The sequence below is a fragment of the Eleutherodactylus coqui genome, chromosome 1, assembly GCF_035609145.1.
Source record: "Eleutherodactylus coqui strain aEleCoq1 chromosome 1, aEleCoq1.hap1, whole genome shotgun sequence".
Classification (NCBI taxonomy): Eukaryota; Metazoa; Chordata; class Amphibia; order Anura; family Eleutherodactylidae; genus Eleutherodactylus; species Eleutherodactylus coqui.
In genome coordinates this window covers 4976079-4987095 of record NC_089837.1, presented here as the reverse complement: position 1 = coordinate 4987095, position 11017 = coordinate 4976079, and the positions used below count along the sequence as shown (strand labels likewise).

Here is an 11017-nt window from a genome sequence, read left to right as displayed (position 1 = left end):
CTGTTGCCAAATACATAGCAGAATTTTGTCAATGGGTGACTGACACTACATGGAACTTAGCCACCCAGAAGAGTCAATTCTGACGAGAATTATTGGAGCAATTAAAAGATGAACTTGCCAGAGTGGAGACCCCTGACAATGAAAAAAAAGGAGAAGCTGCGGGTTTTTGGGGACCATCCTGCCTACGCTTTCAGCCCACTCAGCATTTCACCTCCAGCAAGGAACCAAAACCGTACCTGAACCAATGCAGATTGACGTCATTTGCAAACCCCTTTCCCTAGCAGAGAAGGAAAGGCGTCATACAGAGAATCTATGTCTCAAACTTGCAGCCATGTATTGATTATAGGGAACTAAATAAAGTAACTTAAGAATTGCAGTTCTCCCCTTAATCCCAGATTTTCTGGAGAGACTTTGTTCTGCCAATATCTTTACGAAACTCGATCTGATAGGGGCCTGTAGCCTTGTATGGATCCGCCCAGGAGATCAGTGGAAGACCGCCTTTAGGACGAGATAGACATTTTGAATACCTGGTTATGTCTTTAGGTCTTGGCAATGCTCCCGCCACCTTGCAGCATTTTGTTAATGATGTATTGCAAGATTCTTTGGATCAATTTGTTGTTACTTACCTTGATGCATTCTTAGATTTTCTGACAACTTGGAGGAACATCTCAGGCACGTCCAGCTAGTCCTGGAATGTCTCCAAAGGAATCTTTATATCAAACTGGAGAACCAGGATCCCATTCCTTGCATACATCATCTCCCCAGCTGGTCTGAGTGTGGACCCTAACAAAATTAAAGCCATGGTTGATTGGCCCACTCCAAGAAGCCTAAAAGACGTACAATGCTTTATAGGATTTGCAAATTTCTACTGGAGATTGTTTAAAGACTTCTCGAAAATCATCTTACCAAATCAATTCACTCCGTGTCAATGTCGGTAAGTCAGCGATTGTCTGGGAGTGTGTTTGTGAGGTTTAAGTGAAGTGAAAGTGTGTGACTGAGTGCGAGAAAAAAAAACAAAACCTGAGCGGTTGCAGAGGCATGTAGTCCCAAATCCTGGATCTAAATGAGCGACTGGCAACACTGAGAGCCATTGACATCATGGAAAGGAGTTTGGTGCTCACTGAGCAGACACTCGCTGGGGTAGAGGCGGGGGCGGATGGTAGTACGGAAGAGCAGGGGGAGCAGGCAAGAAGCTGGGTGACAGATAGAAGGAGGCGTAGAGGGAAAAGAACCAGGGAGGCTGGTCCTGAACTGGCATAACCCAACAAGTCTGAAACGTTGGCAGATGAGGGGGATGCCATTACAGAGCCAGCACCGCTGCAGCACGACACGCCCTCTGTATGCCAGGGGGATGACTGCTCCAGTGAGACGGGGAGCGCAGGGCAGGCTAGACAGGTTCTAGTGGTGGGGGACTCAATTATAAGAGGGACAGATAGGGCAATCTGCCATAAAGACCGGCATCGTCGAACGGTGTGTTGTCTTCCTGGCGCTCGAGTTCGACACATTGCGGATCGGATTGACAGATTACTGGGAGGGGCTGGTGAGGATCCAGCGGTCATGGTGCACGTTGGCACCAATGAACAAGTTAGAGGTCAATGGAGGGCCCTCAAAAAAGATTTCAGAGACCTAGGATGTAAGTTTAGGGCGAGGACCTCCAGGGTAGTTTTGTCAGAAATACTACCTGCACCTAAAGCCACACTAGAAAGGCAGCAGGATCTTAGGGAGGTAAACGAGTGGCTCCAGAGTTGGTGTAAGAAGGAGGGATTTGGGTTCCTGGAGAACTGGGCTGACTTCGCTTTTGGCCACAGGCACTACCATAGGGACGGGCTGCATCTCAATGGGAAGGGTGCAGCTGTGCTGGGGGATAAGATGGCTAGAAGGCTGGAGGAGTGTTTAAACTAGGGACTGGGGGGAGGGCAAAAAGAGAAATAGGGGGGTAGATAGTGTAGACAGCGACCTGGGACAAAGTAATGAAAACGGGGGATCTGGCAGGAGGTGGGGTTAGTACAGTTAGAACTGGCAGTAAAGCTGATAGGACCAGAGGTAAAAAAATGAAAAAAAATAAAAATAACAACCACTGTATAAATTGTATGACAACGAATGCAAAGTCTGATCGGTAAAGTGGGTGAGCGCGAAGAAGGAACGTCTGAAGAAAATTACGATATAGTGGGAATAACGGAAACATGGCTTGATGATAAGTGCGATTGGGCGGTGAATTTACAGGGTTACAATCTCTTCAGAAGAGACCGAAGGAACCAGAAAGGGGGAGGGGTATGTCTGTACGTTAAATCGTACTTATTACCGCGGCTACGGGAAGATATATGGGCAAGACATGAACACATGGAATCGCTGTGGTTAGAAATACAGGAAGGGAAAAACAATAAAATACTGATAGGGTTTTTTTTATAGGCCACCAAAAGAAACTGAAAACTTATTAAGACAAATAGAAGAGGTTAATCCCCAACGAAGTAATTATCATGGGAGACTTTAATTATCCGGATATAACATGGGAGAAGGAAACCTGCAAATCTCACAGGGGTGATAAGTTCTTGAGAATAATTAAAGATAACTACCTTACCCAACTTGTGCGGGAGCCAACGAGAGGGAGGGCCACTCTGGACCTAGTAGTAACTAACAAACCGGACCGAATAAAGGGGGTACAGGTTGAGGGGCACTTGGGGAACAGTGACCACAATATAATCAACTTCCAGCTGTCATTCAATAAGAAGCCTTATCAGGGTGGGCAGGATCCAGTGCTGCAGCCTGTGAAAGTATTAAGATGACCCATGTTACACTTGTTATTCAGGGATTAATACAGCTCAGTCTGAAGCAGCGGGCCCTTGTTAGTAGGAAATAGGGGCCACAATATAGTTAAGGTTTCTTATTAAATGAAAGTTGGAAATTATCAGGGAGCGACAAAAAAAAAACCTAAAACTTCAGTAAAGCAAAATTTGACCAGCTGAGAACTACTATCGGTAACATTAATTGGGACAACATCCTCAAAAATAACGGTACAGAGGACAAATGGGAGGAGTTTAAAAGGATCCTAATCACCTCATGTGAGCAGTTCATTCCCTTACAAAATGAAAAAAAAAAAGAACTACAAGTAAAAGGAAACCGATGTGGCTCCATAAGACTGTAAGGGGGGCAATAAACGAAAAAAAGAAAGCATTTAAACTACTAAAACAGCAAAGAAGCATTAAAATCATACAGGGTCCCTGGTGGGAGGGAGGGCAGTTCGGGGGGTTTATATGTATAGTATGTACAGGTATGTTTTTGTATGTCAAATATTCAAATTGTAAAATGCTCAATAAAAACATTTAAAAACATTTAAGTAAAAAAAAAAAAAAAAAAAAAAATCACAGGGAAAAAAAACAAAATATGTCAAGAAAAGATCAAAACTGCCAAGCAGGAGGCAGAAAGACTGATTGCCAAAGAGAGCAAAAATAACCATAAACTATTCTTCAATTATATAAAACAGTAAAAGGATTTGCACTGAGAGCGCTGGCCCTTTAACAAATAATGCAGGAGAAATCATAGAAGACAATGGGAGGAAGGCAAATCTATTAAATAGTTTTTTCTCAAGTGTATTCACGAACTAAAAAGAAATGTCACACGAGATGCAGGGGAATAAAACGAACCCCCGCTTAGTATCGCATACCTAACACAGGAGTAAGTGCAGAACAGGTTAAGAGGGATAAAAAAAAAAAGCGACAAATCGCCGGGCCCAGATGGAATATACGCAAAGGTTCTAAGGGAACTAAGTAACGTGATAGACAGACTACTACTTCTTATATTTCTTATAAGGGACACAATTGAGACCGGGGTTGTACCACTGGATTGGTGCATTGCCAATGTGATTCCAATATACAAAACGGGGTCCAAAAGAGAGCCTGGTAACTACAGGCCGGTAAGTCTCACTTCAGTAACTGGAAAAATATTCAAGGGGTTTCTGAGAGATGCCATCCTAGAATACCTCAAGGAGAACAACAGTATAACCCCTTATCAGCACGGGTTCATGAGGGGTCGCTTATGTCAGACCAATCTGATCAGCTTCTACGATGAAGTAAGCTCTAGGCTGGACCTGGGAGAGTATATTGATCTCGTATATCTGGACTTCTCTAAAGCATTTGACACCATGCAGCATAATAGGCTGATATATAAAATGAGAAGCTCGGATTGGGTGAAAATGTGTGTATCTGGGTAAAGGACTGGCTCAGAGATAGAAAGCAGAGGGGGGTAATAAATGGTTCGTACTCTGATTGGGCCCCCGTCGCTAGTGGGGGCCACAGGGTTCAGTATTAGGCCTCATTCGGTTCAATATATTTATCAACGACCTGATAGAGGGGCTGCACAGTAAAATATCAATATTTGCAGATGACACAAAATTATACAATATAATTAATGCAACGGAGGACAATGTGCGGCTACAAACGGACCGAGATAAGCTGAGGGCTTGGGGGGGGGGGGGGGGGATGGCAAATGAAGTTCAATGTCAATAAATGTAAGGTTCTGCACATGGGCAGGAGAAATGACTGTCACCAATATACACTAAATGGGGTACTGCTAGGGAAAAGACCTGGGGGTACTAGTGGATAGTAGACTCAACTTGAGCAACCAATGCCAGTCAGCTGCTGCAAAAACTAATAAAGTCTTGGGGTGCAGTAAAAGAGGTATAGGGGGGAGGGACGAGAACATTATCCTTCCATTATATAAGGCACTTGTCAGGCCTCACATGGAATACTGCGTACAGGTCTGGTCACCGGGGCTCAGGAAAGATGTCACAGTGCTGGAGGGGGTTCAAAGAAGAGCGACTAAACTAATACATGGAATGAGAGGACTGGAATACCCAGAGAGGCACCAAAACTGGGATTATTCACCCCGGAAAAAAGACGGCTAAGGGGCGACCAAATAACTGTATAAATCCATGAGGGGACAATACAAGGATCTCTGCCACGATCTGTTTATACCCAGGACCGCGGCGGTAACAAGAGGGCATCCGCTACGTCTAGAGAAAGCAGGTTTCATCACCAACACAGAAGGGGGTTCTTTACTGTAAGAGCAGTGAGACTGTGGAACTCTCTGCCTGAGGACGTAGTGATGGCAAAATCCATAGAAGAGTTTAAGAGGGATTAGATGTCTTTCTATGATATTACAGGATATAGACATTAGGTGACCAGCGGGGTTTGTGATCCGGGTCTTGGAGTCGGGTAGAACTCAAATGTTGATCCAGGGATTATTCAGACTGCTATTATGGAGTCGGGAAGGAATTTTTTTCCTCCAAAATGAGCTAAATTGGCATCTGCCTTGTTGTTTTTTTTTTTTCCTTCCTCTGGATCAACAGGCGCGTGGTAGGGTGGGGGAGGGGGTAGAAACAGGCTGAACTAGACGGACATGGTCTTCATTCAGCTTAACATACTGGGTTACAAAGAAATCCAAAACATATTAGTGGTCTCCAGAAGCACGGGGCGCCTTCGAAAAACTAAAAGTTCTGTTCACTTCTGCACCAGTGCTGGTTCATCCAAATCCAGAACTACCCTATTTGTGACACCTCAAAATACAACTGCACCCATGTGCATTATTGGGCATGTCACGTCAGCCGCTTAAAGAAACCAGATGGACAGCGGGACGGATCAGCACTCTGGGACTCCATCAAAGAGTAAGAGAAATCATTATGTCTCCACCTACTGAGAGGCCTTTATCATCAGGCAGCTATATGGCACAAGCACATGTACATATGATATATATTACACCAATGACGGAGACACATAATGAACCCCCCCCCATACCTCACCGTGTCATCGGTCAGGATCGCTCCATAATGATGATTAAACAGGAGGCAGAACACTTAGAAGCAATAGAATACCTGAAAGCTCTCCGTGCGCAGCGTCTGGCATCAAACACGCATGTGTAGACATGTCAGCCTCATGCTGTCAGCGCGCATGCGTTGGACTCACAATGCCGCGAGATCAGGGAACACCCTCGCATTACTGCCCACAGTCACATATCTCTGACCCGGAACCTGAAGGGGAGATATTACATCTATTAACCCATCACCCTCATAGTCCCAACGCCATCATTGCGCAAGCGCCCAATACTGTGGGGCCAAAAACAAAGCCCAAGCATACTCCTTATATGGACCCTCAGGGCTTAGGAGCTGCACTTCATAAGGCTACATAGAAAGGTCTTATCAAACAGCCCCACATGTGACTCATAAGTCAGCCCATGTATACCATTACACAGATCAGTATATAGGGTTCACAAATATAAAGCGGCTTCAATGGGTGTATATGGGAGTGCCCAACTACTCATTAAAGATCCAAGCCCCTTGGTACTCAGTTATACTAAAGCTATACCCCAGACCCAATACATAGAAGTGAAGATACCAACGACCCGTCAGACCAACCATACTGCCAAAGACATATGTTATTAGTATGGTACAATAGTTGGACACATAATGCCCTCGGGCAGCCGAGATAGATCACAAACACCAGAGATCCGCTGAAGGTTTCTGCATCCTTCAGCTCATGATCAGGAGATGCTAAGGATCAGCATTCGGCGTTGTCCGATCCCGGCCGCACACACGGAGCAGAAGATGAAGTGTAAATGGTAACTACGTGCAGTAGCGATCCTGACCAATTACACTGAGGTATTCCTTGATAGTTCCGGAGTGCTGATCCGTCCCGCTGTCTATCTGGTAACTACAGTGATGGGTCTGTCCATCCAGGCCGGGCGTGTAGAATAGTACACTACTCTGTATCACTCCTACCTATGGTAATAGTATTGGCTGTGCTGCGGTCTACCTACGTGTTATCCTCAGCTGAAAGAATCAATGCCATGGGGAATAAAGAGCTGTTGGCCATTAATGCTTCCCCTCTTCGATTGGAGACATCTTTAGGAAGGTGCCAATTACCCTGTAATTGCCCCTACTGACCACAAGAATCTAGAATTCCTTCGTGCAGCTGGGAGACTGTCAGCAAGACAAGCACGTTGGGCCTTGTTCTTCTTCAGATTTAATTTTACCATCCCTTATCAGCCTGGTGCAAGAAATGACAAGACCGATGCCGTATCCAGGATCCTGGCTGAGCCAGAGGAAGGGTCTAATAACGACTGGACCATCTTGTTCCTCAAAAGTTTCTTGGGGATACTTGACTTGAGAATTTTTTTCAAGATTGAGAGATGGATACCAAGATGCCACTTTTCTCAAACATCCTTCTAAGGACGGGGATCTTTCTTTTATGGAGGGGTTTGGATGCAGGGAAACAGACTGTATGTCCCCGATTCTAGTTGAAGTGAAGTTCTCAAACTTGTCCATGACTCTAAACTTGCAGGTCATCTTGGAGTCACGAAGACTCTGGACTATTTCTTCGTTCATTCTGGTGGCCTAATTGTAAGAATGATGTAAAGAAACAAGACTCACAAGAATGGCCCATTGGATTCACATCTATCGCTGAACAAACTATGAATTGATGGTGAAGGAGATGCTTAGACTGCATGGGATTCCTGATAATGTAGTTTCTGATAGAGGGGTGCAGTTTACCTCAAGATTTTGGAGAAGCTTCTGTGCTGCCTTGGGGATGACTATTACTTGGTCTTCCACCTTCCATCCCCAGTCCAATGGCCAGACTGAAAGGACCCACCAGACTCTTGAGCAATACCTTTGCTGTTTCATCTCCTACCTCCAGGCCGATTAGGAAGACTATTGGCAATAGAAGAATTTGCTTACAATAACTGGAAGCATAGTTCTACATCTCCAAGTCCCTTTTTTGCCTACTGCGGTTTACATCCGGTATTCATTACCGTTCTTCCGGTAAATGCTACCACTCCTACGGTTAACCACAGGCTGTCGATGTTACAGGAAACTCAGGAAAAGCTAAAAGAGATGCTACATGAAGCCCAGGAATGTTATAAGAGGGCAGCGGATAGACACCGCAAAGATCGAAATTGGCTATCCACCAGAAACCTGTGGATACATTTGCCCTCTCCCAAATTTGCTGCAATCTGAAAAGGTCCAAAGTTGGTCAGGTCGCCTTCACTTGGAACTCCCTAGCGGGCTGAAGATGTATCCCGTGTTTCACATGGCATTGCTGAAACCATTAGTCGATAACACTTTCTCAGGAATAAACCAGCCACTTCCTTCACCGCTGAGGGTCCAAGAGGAAGAAGCGTTTGTAGTAGAAAAGATCCTGGATTCAAGAAGGCACAAAGGTAGACTGCAATATCTTGTGCAGTGGAAGGGGTATGGGCCAGAAGTAAACTCTTGAGAGACAGACCAAAATGTACATGCTCTGAGGCTCACAGGAAAGTTCCACAGGGGGCATCCAGGAAAACTAGCCCCTAGGATGTCCGGAGACCATCCTAGAAGGAGGGGGCTACTGTCAGGGCTGGAACCCAGAACAACCTGCGCTCACGGCAGCAGCACTCCCTGCTGAGCTACCCAGCCATCTGGACAGCTCCCCTGCTGGACTTAACCATGCTCCTGTACTCCTGGTCTGGTCCTCTGTCCTGGTCCCACCCTGCTCCTGATTACCCAGGCAGGCTTTTATACTCCTAGGGGAGGGATGTAACTGACAGTGTGTGTGTGTACACACACACACACACACACACACATATATATACATACACATACACATTATATATATATTACATACACACATCCTTCTAGGGGTGTGTGTGTGTGGTCCTGGTACTGTACTCGAGCTGCACTGTGTGTGTGTGTGTACACACACACACACACACACACACTATATATATTATACACACACACACACACACACACACACACACACACACACACACCCTTCTAGTGGTGGGATGTTACTGACGGTGTGTGTATTTAATATATGGGATCCAGTCCAGGACTTTCTTGTGGGTCCCTGTAGCTCGGCTGAAAAGAAATGAGCTCATTAGTGGTACATAAAAGGACCACAAGGGCATGCAGTCAGGGTCAGAGCCTGGGAGTGAGTGGAACTACTAGGAGTCCCTGATCAACATTTGCTGCAAGCTAGTCTTAGGTGAGAATAACTTGGTGTATAGCCGGCGCCTTGCAGAGTTACGGTTTATTTTGTGTTCCGCCTTGCCCTAAGCTCATGCGCTGCCAGTGGGCGCGTTTTTTCGGTCATATTGTTATTACTTGAAGTATGGAAAATAAAGAGCAACTTCAACTATTATTTGGACTGAGTCTCTGTGACTTCACCAACCCCAACACACACACACTGCTACAATATATATACATGCTGTGGCAGTGCAGCACATAGAAGGGCCTGTAGGGGGCTGCAAACAGGACTTCTGGTACTAAAAGAAAGAAGACAACACCTGTGGGGTGTGGCAGGAAGTAAAATAAAAGGATCTGTTCCTGCCATACTCGGGTGGGGGGGGGGGGGGGGGAAAGCTGGCTGCTCGCCAAAGAGAGGCGGTCAGAAGAGACGCATCAGGAACTCTGAGCCTGAGGTCCAGGTTGGGCCCATCACAGAGTCTGAAAGAGGAAGACGCCACGGGCGGGGTTATTGCCAGGGATATGGGGTACAAAGTTGTGCGCTGTGCAATAAAACTAGCAAGTGCCAGATTTAAAAGAAATCCTGTCTCTGGAGCATCTGCATGCACATGGTGTCCATTCTGGTCCGAGATGTCGCCGATCCACCAGCAAGTAACCTCAGCTTGCCCCAATGAATGCGCACACATACTCCTCCTAGGGGAGTGGGGAGGGATTGTTTTTTATGGAGGAGCTAGTTTCAGGAGTTGATCTACCCATTATGTAATTAACTCCTCGGTAAGACTCCAGCCTGCAGGATGACCATGGAGCAGAACTGGTTGTAGGTAATGATGAACTTCCTGGTCTTCCACTGGTCCTGCTGCTTCAGATCTCACCATTTTTTAGATCATTTCAGGAGAAGATCATGGTTAAAGGGAACACAGGTGGCAAGATAAGAGCAACGATCACCCCCATTATATGCGCCATTACCTATTTAGTCCATGACTGCAAGTTAAACATTTAGTTAGTATGAAAATGCCAAATCCTCAACCTGCGCTGACCGAGCTCCAGGTCCTTAAAGAGAATTACGCTCATCAATAATGTGATGACGATTTTCCACAACCCATTACAGCAGCAGGAGAGCCAAAACCTGGAAATCTGCAGGTATAAGAGTCACAGCCCTCACCTGTACTCGGTAAAGAGAGGTCTTCTCACCAACGTATGCATTTTGCTGTAAACCCAGTAAGCAACTGGACATTGAAAAGGGGAGAGAAAGCTAAAAAGCTACCATCATGGGTTACAGAAAACCAAATGAGATCTAGATGAAGAGGTCTGAAGGAGGCAGTAGAGGAATACCAGCATATACAATCAATAGTCTCAAATGGGGAAGACAAAAAGCAATTAGGACCAAGTTCAGTCCCCAGAGATGAACTCAATGGCAATGATCCAGACACCTTCAGAAATCTTAAAAGATGAGCCACAAGGGTATGCTCAAACGCGTTTCCACATCGAGAAGTGTCATAAAACACCCGTGTAAATGTATCCTAAGAAATTCGAGAAGTAACCCAGCCAATAGCGTAGGGAAGCCTTGGAATAGAGTTGATCAGCGGGTCTAGCTGCCTGTTCCATTGGTAACGTTTATAGTCATGCCCTAGAATTTACCATGCAGCACCGAAATGCTCATTATACTGCTACTTCTGGAAATCTCTGTCCTACTGCCGTTCAGCACCTTTGGCCACTTCCTATAGGACTAGCAAGTGGACACCACCACGGAACACCACACGTCTTTGGAGGACGCTGAGTGATGCTGACTTCGGGTAGGTCTGCATCTTAAGCTAACCATATTCTGTAGTGTGAGGCAACAGAAGGGCACCGCTGCGCCTCGCCTCTGGGACTGGAAGCTTTGTGAGATATTAAGCCGGCGAGAAACCAACCCGACTCAGGGATAGCACCTGGTCTCCTAATCCAAGGGCAGAAACCCCTTTGTAGAGGTGGGAGGCTCTGCTTTATATACCTGCAGGTATCCTCTGGGGCCCTCGTTCCTGA

The 11017-nt window shown here is 45.8% G+C and overlaps 1 protein-coding gene across 1 annotated transcript in view; it reads right to left on the bottom strand.

Annotated features, from left to right (window-relative positions):
- Window positions 1-701: 701 nt before the first annotated feature.
- LOC136618574 (low density lipoprotein receptor adapter protein 1-like) overlaps window positions 702-11017 on the bottom strand; it is a 52010-nt gene continuing 41694 nt past the window's right edge. Inside the window, exon 9 of the mRNA XM_066594347.1 lies at window positions 702-783. Within this exon, the coding sequence (XP_066450444.1) occupies window positions 717-783 (67 nt within the window). The 3' untranslated portion in view covers window positions 702-716. The remainder of the gene's footprint in view (window positions 784-11017) is intronic.